The sequence below is a fragment of the Rhipicephalus microplus genome, chromosome X (genome assembly GCF_043290135.1).
Source record: "Rhipicephalus microplus isolate Deutch F79 chromosome X, USDA_Rmic, whole genome shotgun sequence".
NCBI classification, from domain to species: Eukaryota; Metazoa; Arthropoda; class Arachnida; order Ixodida; family Ixodidae; genus Rhipicephalus; species Rhipicephalus microplus.
The window spans coordinates 503,301,390-503,322,122 of record NC_134710.1 but is presented as its reverse complement, the minus strand read 5'-3'; the positions used below and the strand labels follow the sequence as shown (position 1 = coordinate 503,322,122).

The 20,733-nt window shown below is 43.9% G+C and overlaps 1 protein-coding gene across 3 annotated transcripts in view; it reads left to right on the top strand.

Annotated features, from left to right (window-relative positions):
• The window catches only part of LOC119160735 (chorion peroxidase), a 1,158,638-nt gene that overhangs the window by 783,406 nt on the left and 354,499 nt on the right, over positions 1-20,733 (top strand). For all 3 annotated transcript variants that reach the window (XM_075881050.1, XM_037412942.2, XM_037412943.2), the window contains one exon: positions 9,046-9,182. In XM_075881050.1, the coding sequence (XP_075737165.1) occupies positions 9,046-9,182 (137 nt within the window). The remainder of the gene's footprint in view (positions 1-9,045; positions 9,183-20,733) is intronic.

Sequence of the window (20,733 nt, the reverse complement as noted above, 5' to 3'; positions counted from 1 at the left end):
CGTCCCCTGGTCGAGGTTAAGAGGCCTATCGCCAACGCTACAGCTTTAACACCATCGCTCAGAGACAGTCATTTCTATATTCAGAGTGGCAAGCTTTGTCCAGATCCACCCTCCCTCCCTTGGCTGCCGCTTCTTTGGCCAACAGCACTGGATTCAATTTTAGTGGTGCCTGTAGCTCCACAGGCTCAGGGTCAACTAGCTTCACTGTCCTTATCTTTGCACAACTTAGCGCAAACTTCTAGCATTTTTTTAATCTAGATATGTTTCATACATTTAACGGAGGTTTAGCCTCAAAACACACATGGCCCCGAGATTTGAAGTGAGTGCATCAGTTCTGTGACGGTGAGTAACATTGTCGGCATAATTATAGGCGGCATGCGCTGCTCTGTACGAGCCCAAGGTGTGAAAAGGGTGAATAAAAAGAAATTATTAGCACACAATTGTTTTTAACACAAACCTATTTAAAAATAAAAGAAAGTGTATATTTCAGGGCTCGTTTTTGTTGCAATAACATATATATGGCCATTCTCAGCTAGATTTTACCGCGGGCATCAACGTCGCCGTCATTCGTCGTATATGTATATGCAAACAGAAGAAAGAAAAATGCTCCACAAAGAACTCCGGCACGCGGAATAGAACTTGGGACCTCAGAATCGTGAGTGCGAGGCGTTAATCACTGAGCCACGGAGGAGTTCTTCCTTGAACGCTCAAGCGGAAAGCTATCTATGTCTACCACTTACAGCTGCTGACGAGCATGTTGGGCGAAAATATTGTGTTTTCAGCATTACAAGCAAGAAGGCGGCAATGAGCGGGCGTCGCCACGTCGTCATCACGCGGCGGCGCGTGCTCTCATCTTCCATGCATACTTTGCGCCGCGAAAAAAACGCTCACGCACGCGCCCTTATCTCGTGGAGGGGAGGATCGTACGTCGTCGCTGGCTTTGGGCTGGCATTTATTTGAACGATTCTCTTGTTACCAGGCGCACGAAGCTCGCTGCAATCGTTGCACAGTCTCCGTTTGCGAAAAGGGCGCGCTTTTCAAACACAGCGAAGTAACCACTTAGACGCTCATTCGCGTTCATCTGTGCCTGTGAATAAGTTTTGTGCATCAATCGTGAACTTACAGCGCAACACCAGAAAAAATACAGGACAGGGAAGGAGCAAAAAAGAAAGAAAAGACGGCGCTGACTCACAACTGTTGTTTATTGTTAAAAAAACGTGGTGAAAAGTATATATATAGATACTGGCAGCCTACATCATAACATGCGCAGAATATGAGGTGCACTGAGGTAGCGTTGTCACACTCATGGCAATAAACAAGAGTGGCCTAAATAACCTAATTCTTTTTCATGCAGTGTGACGGATGGTTGACTAACGCACTTGCTACCCCTAAACTTTATATGATATGCCTCAGCGATTTCTCTTGTTAGCTGGTTAGGATGCTTGAAGATGATGGTGGTTCTCTCAAAACTGGGACGACAACCGCATGACCTGCAATGTTCCGGTAGATGAAGTCGCGCGATCTCTTGAAGAGATAACTCATGCTCACTTAGAAGAACATTAACACATCGTTTCGTTTGTCCCACGTAATCCCTACCACACGATAATGAAGTTAAATACACAGCTTTTTTTACGCATGCGATGTACTTGCTCCTATGATTCACAGCGCATCTCCCTTTGGCTTGTTTATTCCCCAGCGCATTATCAACCATCGGAAAAATGCGACCTACCTTATGTTTGGCGGAACAAAGAACGTCGACACCATATTTTGAGCCTACGTTTTTCAGCCCATGCGGCATCACTTCGTATCCTGCGCATGTTGTGATGTAGGCTGCCAGTACCTATATATATTGCCACGTTCTATTTCCCAAGTTTTTCTTATCGTCCCAAAACACCACACGATTCTCAGCGCAAACCGCGCCTGCAGTTTTCGAGAGGGTTCCGGACAGTAGTAGATCATTTCGATAAGATCACGCCTAATGTGCGAATGGTACAGATTGTTCTGGAACGTACGCCGCCGCCAGCGATAGCGCTAGAACATTCGACGGCGGGAGTATATATGCCGACGCGCTTCGCCGCCTGTCAGTTGTTGATCGAAGGCCGACGCTCCGTTCGCCGCTATCAGTCTGAGACTGCTTTCTGCGCGAGACTGCTGCTGTAAATGGACTTTCTGTTTACCGGGCACAGGTTAGCTCAAATAAACAGTTAAATCCCAACAAAAAGTCTCCTGTCTTCGGCCACGTCACGACCCCGTGACAAAATATAGTTTTCACCGCGTTTTTTTTTTCAATAAACAAGAGTTGTGAGTCAGCGCCGTCTTGTCTTTCTCTTTTGCTCCTTCCCTGTCCGGTATTTTTTCTTGTGTTGCGCTGTAAGTAAGTTCACGATGGATTCTAACCAACTGGCCCAACTTACCGTCTTACTTTGTGCGTCGTTTCACTTTCACTTTATTTCCTTAAAGACCCCGAGTGGGGGCATTACATAAGGGGTGGGTGTCAGTAAGGGTAGATGATACATGACCATTCAGGATGAGAGGTGCCCTTTTACAGCATCAATGAAAGCATCTGGGTTGGGGGTGGCAACGACGGCGTAGGGAAGGTCGTTCCAGTCTACAATAATGCGTGGGAAAAAAAGAAGGCGAGTAGGTGAGAGTACGGGTTGGAGGACGAGCAACACTTAAGCAATGGCCTGTACGAAGGGATATGCGAGCAGGCGGTGAGATGTAAGGTGGCTGATTGAGTGAACTGTAATACATTTTGTGAAACAGGGATAGGCTGGCAGTGCGACGGCGACAAAAAAAGGTGGGCAGGCCAGTTTCCGCCTTTAATGAGAATACACTAACCTTATACGAATATGATGAGTGAATGAACCTGATGGCGCTGTTCTGCACCATTTCTAATGCGTCTATGAGATAATATTGATGAGGATTCCAGATTGCGGACGCGTACTCAAGTTTTGGTCAAAAAAAAGATTTGTATGCGATGAGTTTAACGTGAGGAGGAGAGCTGCGTATATGACGTCTGAGAAAGCCTAGGGTTTTGTTACTGAATGAGATGACGTTGGACACATGCGGAAACCAATTGAGATCTTTGGAGATAGTAACACAAAGATATTTGAAGGTACTAACAGATTCAATAGGAGTGCTAACAATTTTGTATGGATAGAGGAGAGGGCTTCGCGAGCGGGTGACGGACATTAATTCACATTTACTGGGATTCAGGACCATCTGCCAGCGATCGCACCAATTCAGGATTTTAGATAAACTGCTCGGCAGCACAGCCTGGTCGGAGGTATTTTTATTGACTGATAAATAACGCAGTCGTCTGCGAACATACGAATAGAGCAAGTAACTTCCAAAGGCAGATCATTGATATATATCAGGAACAATAGGGGACCCAGCACGGAACCCTGGGGGACGCCGGAAGATATAGGGACGAGGTTAGAGGCTATGTTATTGATACCCACACACTGAGACCGATTAGTAAGAAATTCTTTAACCCTTCGCATGACATATCAATGCAAACCAAAGTGGGAAAGTTTTAACAGCAAGCGTTGATGTGGTACCTTGTCGAAGGCTTTAGCGTAGTCAAGGAATATTGCGTCTACCTGTATATTAGAGGTCATGTTGGAATGCAGAGCATGAATAAAAAGATCGAGCTGTGTTTCACAGGACAGACCTTTGCGAAAACCATGCTGTGATGAATGGATAAAGTTGTTGGAATCGAGGAAGTTCATGATGTTAGTGTAGATGATATGTTCCATGATTTTACATGGTATGCTGGTTATGGAGATGGGCCGGTAGTTTAATGGTGAAACGCTGTTACCTGATTTGTAGACGGGAACGACCTTTCCCACTTTCCATTCGTTCGGTAGAGTACCTGATGATAGAGACTGCGAGAACAACAAGGTTCAGACTGCGGCAGAAATATGTTTAGTGTTATTTAGAAGTTTAGAATTGACGTCATCAACACCTGCGGAAGAAGAAACCTTTAGTTTTTCAATCAGTGATGTGATGCCTTCGGTCGAGAAATTTATAAGCGGCATTATTGACATAATAGGGGTAGGGCACTCAGGTGGGGGGCGTCTGGTTTGGCGGTGAAAACGGATGAAAAAGCGGCGTTGAATGTATTAGCGCACTCAGAATCTGAAAGGACATCACCATGATCCGTATAAATACGGATAGAGCGGTTGGGCTGAGGGTTAATGATCTGCCAGAATTTACGGGGGTTATCGGTTATCATGCGGGGAAGGTCCGAGTGAAAAAAGTAATGTTTACTTTGACGAACTTCTGCGAGATATGCGCGTTCAGCTTGATAATATCTGTCCTACGAGTCGGCATTTGGTTTAAACTTCGCCTTACGAAAGAGCCGCTTTTTTTGTTCTCAAGTGTTTTAAGGTTTTTGGTGTGCCACGGCTCATGACGATTAGAAGGAATAGTGATGACTGGAATATATTAGTCCTCTAAAACATTCATCTTGCCCTGAAAATTTGACCAGTTCTGCTGCTTGGAGCGATTGTGAAATGTCGACTCGTAGGACCGATAAAATTCATGCAGTTCGTTGTTTATGGCCGAGTAGTTACCTTTATTGTAGAGGCGAATTTTTTTTGCTGGGGAGTGGTGAAAAAGTGGTTTGAGGGAAAATGTGGCATGAATTACTTTATAGTCGCTTATTTCTTTAAGGTAACTAATTGATGACATGAATTTGGGATGCGATGTCAGAATAAGGTCAAGCGTGTTGGCGCAATCTACCGTGACACGAGTTGGCTCTTTTATTAGTTGGGTCAGATTATGGTTAAGGCAGAAGTCCAGAAATTCAGCAGCCTCCGAGTTACTTGTAGCTAATTGCAGAGAAGACCAATCAATACTGGAGTAATTAAAGTCACCGAAAAGTAAGACGCATGCATTAGGGTGCCGCTTGGCTAAACCACTCAAAATATTATTAAGTTTGCTGGGAAAATCGGAATGATGACTAGGGGGCCTGTAGCACACGCCAAGAATAATAGAGGAAAATCAGTACGGCAGATCAGCCACAAAATTTCAAGGTCACTTGATATATTGACAGGGCAACAGGATAGTTCAGTATGAACGGCGATTAATACCCCACCCCCTCTGCCAGCGTACCTGTCTTTTCGAAAAATATCAAAGTTGGGAAAGTTGTTCAAAATTTCAGCATCAGCAATTTCACTAGAAAGCCATGTTTCGGTTAGTACAACTACATTACTATCGGAAGATGACACCAGATTTGACACTACTTTACGTTTTGGAAGGAAGCTGCGAATGTTAGTGAAGATAACCGAGAGTGAAACGGTGGCACGGGGCATGCGAGTAAGGTGGCTACGTGGTTGACGGGCGGGACGAGATAGCTATAGTTGTTCTTGCACGCTTCGTGAAGCTTCATCAAAGAAGAAGCGTCGTGGGCCGATGTGTAGCGTTTTATATCGAAGTGAGTAAGGCACGGACTTGTTTTTGCCAAGGCGACAAGGTGTTTAGGTGTGTTTTGTACCCGTTGGGAAAAGTCCTCCCCAATGCCGTATGTAGTACCTTTCAACTTGCGAGCGTTAGTAAGGATCGCCTCTTTCGTCTTAAAGGCAGGAAATCTGACAATTATTGGACGATTACGGCCAGAGGTATGGCGACCCAAGCGATTCGCTCTTTCTATTTCTTTTGTGTTGACTGTTAAATTCAGTTGTTCGGAGCAAAGTTGAATGATCGCTTCTTCAGGGTGTGCACGCGATTCAGATGAAGAATCGGGGATACCATAAAAGATAAGGTTGTTACGGTGGGACCGATTTTCCGCATCATCGAAATGGCTTTCTAAAAGAGAAACACGATACACTGTTTCGGTGTTGTCAGTCTGTACGGTTCCAAGCTGCTGCCGCAAGTGCTCGATATGTTCACAACTCGCTTCCACAGAAGCCACACGCTTAGCGAGCTCGGCGATAGTGTTATTCGTGGTAACAAGTTGTGCCCTAATGTCTTTAATTTCCGTAATGACAGTTGCTTGACCGGCAGTTAGCTTACGCAACTCGGCGAGAATAGCCGCATTATCGGGTCCTGGGTTCGACTCGATATCACCATGACTAGCAGCAAGGAACGCACGACAGCTCCACACTCACAACAAGTAGCAAACAGGCGCTGCGGGCTCGGCAGCTGAAGTAAGAAGTAATTGCTCGACTTTTTTGCGTATAGGCTGTATGAAGGACCAACCTGCATGATGAAGGGCAGAGGATTAGTGGTCACTCTCGCAGAACAGCTGCCGAGCCCACAACAGCTGCCGAGCCCACTTGTGCGTGAGAAAGGTGGGGCACGTTTTGATCTGCTTGCCATTATGCGTGGGACCTTCCAATTTGTTGCTATGGAGTTCATTGCTTTGCCTTTGCGGCAAAGCTGTGACTTTGTTTCTTATTAGACGCAATAATAATGAGAACTAAGAGACAAAAGGCCAGGCGAAGTATAGGGGAGCTCCGCCGGGGTGGTCTAGTGGCTAAAGTACTCAGCTGCTGAATCGCTGGTCGTGGGATCAAATTCCGGCTGTGGCGGCTGCATTTTCGATGGAGGCGAAAATTATGTAGGCCCGTGTGCTCACATTTGTGTTCACGTGAAAAAACCCCAGGTGGTCGAAAATTCAGGAGTTCTCCTCTGCGGCGTCCCTCATAATCATATGGTGGTTTTGAGACGCTAAACTCACATATCAAAGTATATGGGAGTTGACAGAAGTAACTTTAATGTTAACGTGGAGAAACAAAAGTGGACCAAAAGATAACTTTCCACCCGCAGGATTCAAACCTGCAGCAGCCCTATCGGAAAAAACGAATGGTGGGCATGGTGTAAACCACCACCCACCATTATAGTGGATTAATGTAGTGGGTGAATGGTGGGAAACGCCCACCATGGCGCATGGTGGGTATGGTGGGTGCTGCAGTGCTGGCAACACTTGAGCGCGAAATGACGTCAGCATCACCGTGACGAGCTGCCACAAAAATAAAAAAGAATTGTATAAAAACGATATAACAAACACCCGTCCCGTAAAAAAAAACAAGGCGCCACAGAGGATCGAACGTGCAACCTGTGGATTTCCAATCGAAGACGCTAACCACTGCGCCACATCAACATGACGTTGATTGTGTGTTAAATACTCAGTTAGCATACAAACTTACGGTTCAACTTAAGTTATGTTTGTCGTGTACGCAACATAGACAATATCTACACCTGCTACTAAAAATTGCACATTTATTAAACACAAGCAACTGCGGCCTGTAACGATTGCCACTACGTTAATGACACTAGTGCTATTTTTCTTACAATTTACGAGTTCAAGAAAAAAAACCAAGTGGACTGGGGAGCAGCAACAGTTTACCGGCGGGGTCTGCCAAGTTTAATATCCGTTTCGCGCTCGTTCTAAAGGGCGACATCTGCTCACGCTTTATGACGCTTCTAGGCTCATTCCATAGATACACCCGCCTAATTTATTTGATTGAGCATTGGGATGCTTTCCGCGCAATGTAGAGGGCGGTCGCGCCAGCGCGATGCTGTAGCTCTTTCGCTAAAGCAACAACTACATAACGGCTTGGCCAAAACGAATGCAGTGTGTCGGAAAAATTACGCTATCATACTGGTTCACCAAGCATACGAATTGCCACGTCTGAGTTCTCGTACAACAGCTAGAGAAGTGCCGGCGAGTGCGACCGGCGGCTGTCGGTGAGAAGACACTTAATTACGTTCTCCGGGAGTGCTTTATTCGCGTTGTGATGTTTGTTGCTTCTTGAGCGGACACCATACACAATGAAAAATGCTTCATTTAGGTTAACTGATGCCATGGCTGCGCTGTATTGTCATACCTAATCGTCGAAATCGTGTATTCTGAAACCCGGAAGCACGGATAACACAATTGTACGGGCTCAATTGGTAGGCCTAACCTTTGGTGGAAATCATGGTGGTAGGACATGTAGTGTACAGATCCCAACTTGGTATACTATACAAATTGCCCGCCATTGTAAGCCCACCCATCATCTACTTACTGCTTCCCAGCATTATCGCGATGGTGGGCAGAGCTTCTCAGCTTGGTACACCATGTGGCCCACCATAACAAGCAGCACCCATCATCTGGTTAGTGCTTCCCAGCATTATCGCAATGGTGGGAAGAGTTTCTCAGCTTGGTACACCATGTAGCCCACCATAATAAGCACCACCCACCATATGCTTAGGGCTTCCCAGCATTATCGCAACGGTGGGCAGAGTGTCCCATTATCGCCCACTATCTAGCCTCTGCTTTCCACCATCGTTTCCACTTTACCCATCATCTGTACACCATACCACCCAGTATGTCCCTCCATAACCACCATATTTTCCACTACGTCCCACCATAGCCATCATAATTTCCACCATGCCCACTATTATTTCTACCATGCCCACTATTATTTCCACCATGCCCAGCATGTTTTCCAGTATCCACCATGGCAATTTTTCCGATAGGGAGCCTTCGAATAACGCGCTTGATAGTCCACCACTGAGGTAAGGTAGTGGCTCTTTTTCTGACCACTTTATAGGGTACATTAAATGCGGAAGCTTTAGTCAGCGTTGCTTGTTGCCACTGCCGTGAGTGTGCAACACTCTTTGTTGCCTGTTTGAGGTCACTTACTACGTGACACCGGACACTCGCTGCAATGAAACAAGTGGTGCTGACTGACGCTCTCATGTTTAATTCACATATATACCCTATTATGAGAATGGGTGGATAACCGCCACTATAGCTCTGTATTACAGCATCGAACGCGCTTTTTGAGTTTCGCAGGTTCAGAACCTATTGCTGGCATCACCACTAGTGCTTTGCAGGGAGATAGACAAAAACTTGACCCTCATGATTTCCTGCGACGATAGGACCTTTTTTCCTTTCTGTATATCTGCTAGTTGAATGACATTTTATGGAGAAAACTTCACTAGCAGATTATAGCTGTGAAACACTTATGACAGCTTCACTCCTCTGCAAAGTGTATCACCGGTATGCTTGTACCAAAGTGAAAGCGCACTTTCCCGTTGTCGTTCTAGGTCGCCAGATCATGACAGAATTTGACCTTTTGTTGACACCCAGAGGCTACAGCAACAGCTACGACCCGGAGCTGAATGCCGGCATCGGCAATGTATTCGCGGCCGCCTCCTACCGATATGGACACACGCTCGTGCAGGTCAGTCAACTTGCCCTTTCCTTAAGTTTCTAGTGGTGTGTTTTGAAGAGGCTATGCTAATCGCCACTCTTTCTTTTTTGATTCTTCTGCCTTTTTTCACACCACCATCGTAGCTTAAATGGTCTTTTCTTTAAGCTTGTATAGAATAAAGCCCTAGTCACAACTTAGTTTGTCATAACGAATGTAGCAGCTATGTAAATTAGTACAGAGGAAGCATTTCAAAAACTTTGTCCAAAAATTTTGTCCAAGACTAAGCATAACGAGGACCGCACCATAAGTGCCAGAAATAATACAAATGGTAGCATTACGTAAGCAAAACTCACTGTCACTGACTAAAATGTTCAGTTAAGGCCCTTTTTATATCTCTCACGGGCATAGGAAGGTCCGATTGGCCTGATCTTCCCTCTTAATAATTTTGAAACATGAAAGTGTTTTATACCGGTGTCCACCATGGCTATGCTGACGTATTTCGGTCACGTTTTTGACAATGTAAAATCTGAGTAAACATACTGTAAAAAAAATAGAACCAAAAGTTCTGTCACCGGGTGTTGAACCTACACCCTCGCATTCCTCTGTGCTTGGCGCCAAATGATTGAAATATACAACACATATTCTCAAGCTTACAAAAGGCGAGCTGTCTAGATACGGCATATATCGTTGGCAGTTCTCTTAGCTAATCAACTTCAGAGCACTTTCGTCATCAGTAGCAAGACGAGGCGAAGAGCACGCATTGGGAGCGCTGTAATGATCGTCAAGTCACCATGTATAATAAATGGTTATGTTCGAGGAAAATACAGTCAGTGATGTCGTGAAATACTAGTGACTATTAGTGAATACTAGTACTAGTGAATACAGTCAGTGAAATACTAGTGATGTCGTACAAGACCTTTGTGGTTAATCTTCCTTTACACCACCTTACGTTTACGAAATACTTGCTCTCTCTGTAGATGAATTCCTTCTTGTTACCTGTGGGATGTGTCCTTTATATTCTAGCGATGATGATATTTGCAGTGAACTACATGATACCTGCAAATGCACCTAAGATCATACGTTGCCAATATGTGGCAATACAAAATAATTTTAAATGCGGAGCATGTGTTAGTTTGCTGCAGGTACAATGAGCTGATGTCTAGGCATCTATTAGTCTATCTAGCCTCCTACAGCTGAGTGCTTTCCTTCGCACCCCTTCATCTTCTTGTAAACCAAAATTTGTATGAAAGAATAAGGTAGTATGAAAAATATTGTTACGGGGATTAAAGTATACGCGATGAGTATATTGGCATGCAAATGTGTAGAACGCTACTGCAGTCCATGCACGTTCTCCTCAGCACTTCGTTGTCATCGCTCTGAGGTATCTACTCAGACCATGACATTACCCGGCGGCGGCAGACGCACCGTCCCGGTGCGATTAATCCTCGGGGCGGGAGTAGTATGGTTTAAATCGCGAGACGTGCACTATATCAGTCGAGACTAAAACTGTTGCTGACGGGTATGGAGTGGAGCAATTTCATAGGTCACGCTGGTGACCTTCAAGAAGGACAATAGCTGGAGATTCTGTGTTGACAACCGCCTTCTCAACCATATTACCAAGAAAGTATCTATCCTCTACCGCGCATATATGATGCACTCGATTGATTACATGGTGCTAAATATTTCTCTTCAATGAACTTTCGCTAAGGCTACTGGCAGATCGCTGTGGACGACAAAGACAGAAAGAAGACGACCTTCGTTACTTCTGATTGACATTATCAGTTTAAGATTATGCCTTTTGAATTATGTAATGCTCCCGCAATTTTGAGCGCATGATGGACTCTCTCCTTCGAGGAATGAAGTGGACGATCTACCTTTGCTATCTTAACGATGCTGTTGTTTTTTCGACTACTTTCGAAAATCATCTTACCCGTCTCTCCAAAGTGCGTGATGTTTTCCGACGTGCCAACCTTCAACTTAAGGCCACTCAAAAACAAAAGTTCTTTTAAGGGCACGCAGCGTTGAAATAACTTTTCCCTTGAAACCAGCATGTCTTATTTAATTTACCCAGCGATTTACAGTGCAAAATATTGAATATTTATTTATTGGGAGGTAATCTTTGTCAAAAATTGCATTAAGAGTGCTAGCCACGCTAGCTGTGATAAGTGAGTAATGGGTGGCTTTATTGAGTAAAACTTTTATATTTCTGTAACAAATGACTTGAGCTATGCAGTGAACTAGAATAAAGATTATGCAGTGAATTTTAAGAAAGTAATGCTAAAAAACAAAAAACGGAGAAAAAGAACCAATTTAGACTGAACCTCTTGGAGAATTCAGCTGTGAACTGAAAAATATTCGATGAATTCCTTTTATTCTTGTTCACTGCACAGATATATATGTTGTAAATCATTGTGCCAAATTTCGGTTCAAACTATACGCTGAGAAATACGTTATGAAAGTTTGCGTAGCAACAATTGGAGCAAATTGTTATTTTCAGAAAAACGTAAACAAAATTTCCGAGCTTGTAAAAAGGGTCACAATCTTCGCATGCAAACCTAAAATGCACCAGATTCATAGCTGCGCCATTCTGCGGAAGGATTATTGTCTCCTTTTGTCCGGGTGGCTGCTCGTCTTTTCTTCCTGGCCTGTTTTGTCCCCTCCGCTGACTTGCGTTTAGCATTCTGCATGTGCAGGTGATCCCTGGCGATGCAAGCTTTCGTCGTGTGGTACCCTGGTTCTACGCCAGCTTGCCTCACGATATATCGGGTGCTTACACTGCCATTATTAAAGTGTGCCGCATTATCATGAAAGGCAAACATTACTGTAGGCAAGCTTGATTTGTGGGGTTTAACGTCCCAAAACCACCATTTGATTATGAGAGACGCCGTAGTGGAGGGCTCCGGAAATTTTGACCACCTTGGGTTCTTTAACGTGCACCCAAATCTGAGTACACGGGCCTACAACATTTCCGCCTTCATCGGAAATGCAGCCACCGCAGCCGGGAATCGAACCCGCGACCTGCGGGTCAGCAGCCGAGTACCTTAGCCACTAGACCACCGCGGCGGGGCATAGGCAAGCTTACGTAGACCTCTTTGGATGCCCGCTGCCATATTAGACCATTGAAACACTCATTAGAATTTTGAGCCTTTTCATGAAGGCGCTTCATTAGAAGTTCATCAGAGCACAGATCACTGTATACAGTTCTAAATTTATTGAGCACATCATTTGGAAGTCTTCATTTTTGTATATTTTTCTCTTGGCCGAGTGCTTCGACCCTTCGGTATCCGCACCAGCTTTTCGGTCCAAGTGGACACAGGTCATGGCTCGGCTGCTTGTCGGTAGAGCTGCAATAAAAAGGACTGCCAAGGGTAGCTTTTTTCATTGCAGAAAGGTTCCCCACATTAGCCCCTATGTCGATGCCATAGTAGTTTTGCAGGTGGTCAATGAGGGCATCAATGAGCTTTCCCTTGCCGTCAAGTCTATGCACTGTCTTCTTCAGTTTTCCGAGGCGGCAGCCAACACGCTTCTGGACATGTACATTACATTCTAGTTTCTGCACACTGTGTTATCCATACATGTCTTTGACAGCGGCACAGCTCTTGGAATAACTATCACCGTAGTACTGCAGGTACTTCAAATCTCTTTTGCCTTTCGACCTTTCAAATATTCGGTATAGACCAACCGTCTCCATACTGCCAGCACTTCCATCATAGTTTGCTTGACAGAAAGTGTGGTTTGCCTTTCATTCCTGGTACGAAGCACTATCTTGCCTCAACTTGCTTTTGTTTTTACAAGACTTACACGAACTAGAAATGGCCTCAACATCACTAACCTTTCCCATGTCAACAGAAATCACAGACACACAACCATTCAAAGATGAATGGCCACGCTTATGCCACGTGCCACCACCTGAAACACCACACTCGGCACTCCCCACAACACGATGAACTTCCACAGCAGCATCAGTCATCGACTTCGACGCCACTTCTCCTGCCGCTACAGAAAGCCGAGATGACAATTTGTCGTACGCGGAGTGACGTGGAGGAGCAGGCATGTTCATCACTTTGGAAAAAGTTTTCGCACCAGCGTGCCCTTTTCCTAACTGGCGTATCGCGTAAACCAGACGTACATTGTTCTCATTGGCACGACCCACCTTTCTCGACATATGAAATGGGCACTTGAACCCACATTTGGTACACACGACCACACAAGCCGAACATATCCCTTGGTGAGAGCGTTCCTCGAGCTTCAGTGTTGTGTTCATGCATTCCGAACATGCCAGCGATGAAAGCACCGAAAAAAGAATACCAATGTCCATTATCCCGTTCTCTTGGAGCGCAGAATTCTGTGGTGGAGCCTGGTACGCCTTGTTTATGTCCCTAAGCTTCTTCGCGGTCGCCGAAATACCAGCGTCTGTGTCAGTAGGCAGCTTCGTCGTCATGTAGCGATTTCCAGCAAACTTGCGCTTCCTCATCTTCTGTGTTCTGCACTTCCCCATGCTGGTCGTAATATGGTCCAGGTGTCCTAACGATACAGCCCTAGTAGCATTGACACGTGGAACAAATGCAGAACGAAGTCTGACGTAACCTGACCAAGGCAAACAACAAAAATTACGATGAGCATCGTGCGTCCCCCATGTGGCTGTTGTTAGAGATTAACTTAGACTTTTAAACATAGAGTTGCATATAATGACATCATCCTATATAATAGTCACAATAAAATGCATAAAGTATTTTGAATAGCAATATTATAGACGAAACAACACTTGCTTTTGAAAGCGATTTTTCGAAAGCGAAACCACAGCTGGAAATGTGGTTTCGGTTTTGCTATAGGAGCTTAGGGTATAGAAAACTTGCTGTAACTCCCAAACTGAAGACGCCAAGAGGATAATTTTTGTTGCAACATATATGTGAATATTTGGGTGTGCAAGAAAAACAGACGCTGAAAATTTATATCGCGAAAAAATATGACTTTTGGAGGTGGCCTACCACCTTAACTCGTCAAAATATCGCTTTGGACAACGCTAAATCTACGTACTCGGCCATCTTGTTGACGCTGCGGGCGTACAGCCAGATTCTGCCAAAGTCCGAGCAATTCGCAACTTCCCCACACCCCACTCAGCCAAAGACGTCTGAAGTTTTTGAAGACTGTGCTCCTACTTTCGTCGTTTTGCCGAGAATTTCGCGAAGTAGCCCGTCCGCTTACCTGCCTCTTCAAAATGAATGTCGCATTCACCTGAAACCAACAGCAACTCTTCGTCGTCGTCATTCTTTGGTGTCTACTCAGCCCATGACAATACGACTTGCCGGTCATAGAATGAATAATAATATTATCCATTCACGTACGTTTTCAAACCCTTTCCGCAAGATAAGTGGCACATACCCGTAGGCGAGAATGTGCCACAGGTAAGTGACAGTTTATATCTACTCAAGAACAAGTGAGAACACACTTGGGTGATTTTAACACATTTGGATTAAGAAAAAGCTTAAGAAGAGCATTGACTCGACAAAGGCAAAACATAAATGTGAGGGTCTTAGCAGGAATCGGACCCCAGCATTCTGCGTGACAATTAAATGTTTTACCACACAGCCGCGCCACATCTCCAAAATACTTTCCAAATAGTGCCTAATGTCCATGAAACATCAATTTTGGGTGAAGTGCTAGCTATAGAATTTTATAAACACTTCATATGTACTCCTACGATACAGCCGCCACGTAGAGTTAACATCAGTTGTAGTTAGGCGTCATCCGCTGATGTTTATTTATGTAGCCGTACCCAGGGCTACCAACCTCGCGAACGCAAGTGCTACACATCATTTTACTGCTTCTGGTGTAGTTAATATCCATATTGCTGTTGGCACCGTTACTCAGCTGTAAACAACTCGTTATATGACATATTTAGGGCTGTTTACAGTATGTCTGTACATTCATTTATACAAATATTTACCGCCACTTCGTGAAATTTTGCCAAAAAAAAGTTACAACACAGTCACTTTCCATACACAAGTTTCTCTTAAAATCGATTCCCAAGGTATGTGGAATCTGATGAATTCTTGTTTTACCAGAGTCGTGCCCAGAAAGGCGCCTGGGTGTGCAAAAACCTTCCTTCCACCTTCGCATTACAAAACATACACACACTTACACGTATGCACACACAGAGAAATACACGCTTACACACGCACACACACGTACGAATCACGCCATATATGTATACTCTCGTCTCACTAAAGAGGAGGAAATAACTTTAATAAGGAAAAAGAACGGCAAGATGTGGAAGAATTGCCTCCTTCCCTTAGGTGGCAGCCATGAGTCCTTGAGCTCTGGCGGCATCCTCAGCCATTTCTATTTCGTATTAATTTAGTTGACATGATGGCTATCAATCACAACAAATAAACTTAGCATGCAGATGTCTGCATTCACATTTTTATATTTTTATGCACAAAACATCAAGGATTTGTTGCAAATATTACTCCTGTTGTTCATTTGCTCTAAATTGCCATTACTGTGTACCTGCAACATAAGTTTCCAATATTGTGTGCCTCATTTTTGACCTTCGTTTTTGTCTTGAAAGTCAAAATATAGGGTGCCTCAATTAATAATGTAATTTATACCAACATCAATCATTTTTGAAACACTTTATTGCCTAAACAAGGATTTTAGTTAGCATTATAACAAAATTGGGAGATCCCACCTACAGCAGGAATCGATCATATGCGAAGCAAGTTTGAGGAAGGTTGATTTGTGATATTATCAGCACGACATTTCAAGGCGGATGTAAATTATGCCGTAGATGACTTTCATGTCATGTTTATATTGTGTTTCCTGAAATTTGTGTTCTTCGGCTATTCACGTCACGTAATAACAAATTTTGTATACGCCAAGCTAGCAAAATGGCCAGGAGCGATCTACGAGCGTAGCCTGTAGTCTTGTTTTAACTTTCACGCATGTCATGATTATTATGTTTGGACGTGCCATTTACTTTCATCGTCTATTCACGTCACGTAATAGCAAATTTGGTATATGTGAAGCTAGCGAAACGACCACGAGGGAATCATAAGCGTGTCGTAGTCACGTCTTTACATGACACGCATGTCACGATTATCATGTTTGCACCTTCGTCATTCATTCACATTGGTTAATACCATATTTTATATATGCGAAGCTAGCGAAACGACGGTGAGCACCTTATGAGCGTGGCATGCTTTTCTTTCATGACACGCGTAGCATGTTTGTCATGTTTGCACCGGGTATATCTTCGCAATCCATTCACTTCACGTAATACCAACTTTGGTATATGAGAACCTAGTGAAATGGCCACGAGCGCATCATGAGCATGGCATGTAGTCGTGTTCTTACATGACACGCATCATGATTTCCACGTGACAGCCTGTCCCTTATTTTTGCCATTCAGTCGTGTCATACCATACCAGCTTTGCAATATGTCAAATGAACAAAACCACCACAGTAACAACAAGACTATGATATGTAAATCATAACATTTATGACATACACATCATGCTTTTCATGGTAATACTAGTCACTTATGCTCGCCATACCATCGTGTTATGTCATACTAATTTTCGTATAGATCCCATTATCAAAACAGCCAGGAGAGCTAAATGTCATAGGTGGCTAGATAGATAGATAGATAGATAGATAGATAGATAGATAGATAGATAGATAGATAGATAGATAGATAGATAGATAGATAGATAGATAGATAGATAGATAGATAGATAGATAGATAGATAGATAGATAGATAGATAGATAGATAGATAGATAGATAGATACTGTCAAAGTCACCGAAGTTCGCCAAGAAATGGTTCGCATTTAAAAATATGATGCAAAAGATGGTGTATCTGCGTCTGCGCGGCTGTAACTATTTGGTCGGACCTGCTGCTGGCCGCTTGGCCACCTCGCGAAGGGTGGGGTTTGAGTCTACTTTTGTCTTGTATTGAAGTGCACTTGTGCTCTCGGTTCATGTTACGTGTTTTGCCAGTGCTGGTTAATATGTCATGAAGATGCGCTATGGTAAATCGAGGACCTGTAGCTTTGTAATGTGGAGCACTCACTAGTTATATAGCACAATATTCTTTCGTGCCATTGTCAATTTGTCAGCGGTTTATGGACTCCGAGAGTGCCGAAATAATGCCGCCCACCACATTTTTGTGACATGAAGACCACAAGTGAGCTTTTGGTAACGTACCACGCTTGTTTGTGTGTATCAATTTATAAGAATAAAATACAAAGGTGTGCGTGTGCTAGGTAGCTTTTTCTGTGTTTGTAATGTGGACAAGAGTACGCATGCGCAGCTGGAATGCAGTGGGGGATTAGGGCAAGAGTTTTGGCGGCACCAACCTCCGTCATTAGTGGGGTTGGAAAAGGGCCCCGGTTGCGATGAACCACTATATTGGTTTACAAGTATAAGAAGAAGACGGTGTTACTTTGCTATAAGTGTTGATTTTGCCCAACACACGAATACTTGAACATGTGGGTAGTTCATTTATTCTTTTAGCACGCTTGTTTTCATTGTGCACCAAATAAGTAAACCAGCCTAAGAAAGTTTCTTGTGCTCTATGTTATAGTTTAACAGCTACAGGATCATCATAGGTTATGACTACTATCAGAGACGCGTTCTTCTATCGGATGGATGAACCAATGCCTTCTTGGCGAAACGTATGTAAGTGTATGCCTCGTCATCAGCACGCATCTTTAAACTACCGTGATACTTGAGTTGATGCATGTGTGCGTACGGCAGGTTGCTTCTTCTTAGGAATGACTCACAAAGCGTGCACTCATGCTTGTGCTCACGCAGCCCATTTCATCACACTCCATATAGCTTGAGAGGTGCACCCGGCACCCGTGCATTTTGGGCCATTTCTTAAACTTGCACTTTATGTTTGAATTAATTTTTCATGTTGATGTGTGGTGAAACTGCTATGCCTCGACTTTGCGAGTGCTTATTCTATCAATTGTCCAGGCGTTCATGTAAAACTTATTGTATTTTGCTTGTTTCTACCATAGCTCAACCTCGTTATTTCGTCATAGTTTATTAATTATTTATTTGCTTCACCTTACCTTGGTATTGAAAATTTGCTAAACAGTTTCACGTGTAGTCAGAACAGCAAATATTTAGACTACTGCATCCAGTCACGTAAATATATTGCTACGTGCCAGTGCATGGAGCTGAAGAAGACGAAGGAGATAGACTGGCGCGAGCTAATCTGTGTGGCTCGCGCTGCTCGGATAACTGGCTGAAAATACATCAGTGACTACCCCTCTGAGTCGGTCTCCTTCCCGTAACACATTTGGTGGAGTTGTATATATATATATATATATATATATATATATATACATGCAAAAAATGTAATGTATGAATGCAAAAGAGCACCATTCAGTGAAAATATTAAAATGAACTAGAGAAACCTGCTCTACGCTTTTATAATGCCGCATGATGCTGCCAGTACTTTGATATAGCACTTTAAGAAAAATTTATTTTGCCATATTTCACAGCTGACTTTCATATCGTATTGACTCTTGGGGCTATACATACGATTCATATCTAAAACCACTTATAGTTAAAATGCGCTATTTCTTTTATATGAAACGTAAACTGCATGGCCTCAACTAAAGCAATCTTTCGTCAGTACGAAAACATGCCCCCATAACTAGTCATTGACTATAAAACAACAATAATGATGTGCAAGCGAGGCACCTCTTAACCTCTCCCTTTTTATGCATCCACAATGGCGATCCTGTGATTGCGTTAAATTGCATATAGCTAAAAATGCGTATAGCAAAAGGCAACTGTACGAAGTCATGGTGGGATAATCTACCAGTACAAGATAAATAACACAACAATTTCATTTCTATGCTTGAGTGTCATTAAAAGAAACTTTATTGGAATATTTGTATGTTTAGTACTAAGACGTAAAACGATTTCCTGTAATGATTATTGTATTGTATGCTGACCTGAAGTAGTATCAAAGAAATGTATCAAATATTAGATATAATTTTCATTTTCAGTATGCAATACAAAAGCTGTTCCGTTCTGCTACATAAATCATATTTTCTTTAATATCTCTTGTATTGTATAAGACGTTTTTTTTGAAAGTCTTCTGTCTTAAGCTTACATGTATATTATTGTCACGGACGGCTATTTTCGGCGACAACGTGTCACGGCAATTAACGGGCGCCGTACTCCCCGACTGACCGTGAGAAACGGCGGCACATGAAAGGGAACCGATAAGTGCAAGATGAGGGTGCTCTCCTTAGAACGTCGCCGCCGACAGTTAATCCTTTTGTAACCGTGGCGACGTCTGCAAGGTCGTAGATGGCCGCGGTATACCCCGTACAAGGATTAGACTACAAGACGCCCGGCTGAGAGCTAAGTGGTTGACCGTTCCCACGGAGAAAAGCGTGGGAAACGCTCTGGTGGCCAAGCCGTATGACAACAACCCGACAGGTTGTCACTCTCGCTAGTTGCGGGCCCTCTCCCTATTAAAGAGGGGTGGGGTAAAAATATATTTGGGGTGGAGTTTCCCCTCAATTAAACGCGCATGATTGGACCCAGGTAGAGGTCTCTTGTCCCCAAGGAAGAGAGCGAGGAGACACGAGGGGGATTTAAGCGCAGGATTTTGCCCTGCTAGGCAGACTAGTCGCTGAACAAGATGGTGTAGAAACAGATCAACAAGCATCTCTTCTAGAAGTTTTTAGTGTGGCTCTGTATCGGCTGGCCACCTAAACTTAGCCGTTCGTCTAGCTGTGACGCGATATTAACGTCTGCAACGTAGACATCGGGACGTCGCTTCGAGTTAGCTCAACCTGCTCGAAGTCACCTGCAAGCACTAGCCTCCCGGAGCCACCAGCGTTGCAACACCGCCGACATCGCAGTCGTGCCAGAACTCTCTTCGACTTCTCGCATCCGATCGCCGGGGACACAACGCTGCCGGTCATCACACGTATGCCTTCACCTGTTTATATCTGCCCGTGTGCTCAGATTTGGGCGCACGTTAAAGAACCCCAGGTGGTCTAAATTTCCGGAGCCCTCCACTACGGCGTCTCTCATAATCATATAGTGGTTTTGGGACGTTAAACCCCACATATCAATCAATCAATCAACCTGTTTATATCTTCGAACTTTCTCCTCCGTCGTTCTATTCGTGTTAGTTTGTGTAGTTTGTAATAGTTCTCTCTCGTAAGCTGATTTATTGTTTCTGTTATATATTTCTTTAGTTGTATCAAGTGTGATGTATTTTGTTAGTTGTATTGAAGTGTTGTGTTAGATCCCGTGTGCTGCAAAATCATTAGAGTAAAGTTGTTTTGTTTTCTCACGTCTCTGATCTCTTCACTGTCTCTGCTTGCGTACGGAACGAACCTACCTGCTGTCATTCCCGTCGCCGACTTCGCGCTGGCGACGCTAGAGTGGCAGCTTGTAACAAAACTGGCGTCCGCGAGACAGGACGTTCCGTACAAGAGTAAGACAGTGAGGGGTGAACGAGAACCGTGCGGACAGCGTGGTGATAGAGCCGCACAGTTGAAGCGGTTGCATCCTGTAATGATTGCGCTATTTTTATAGTG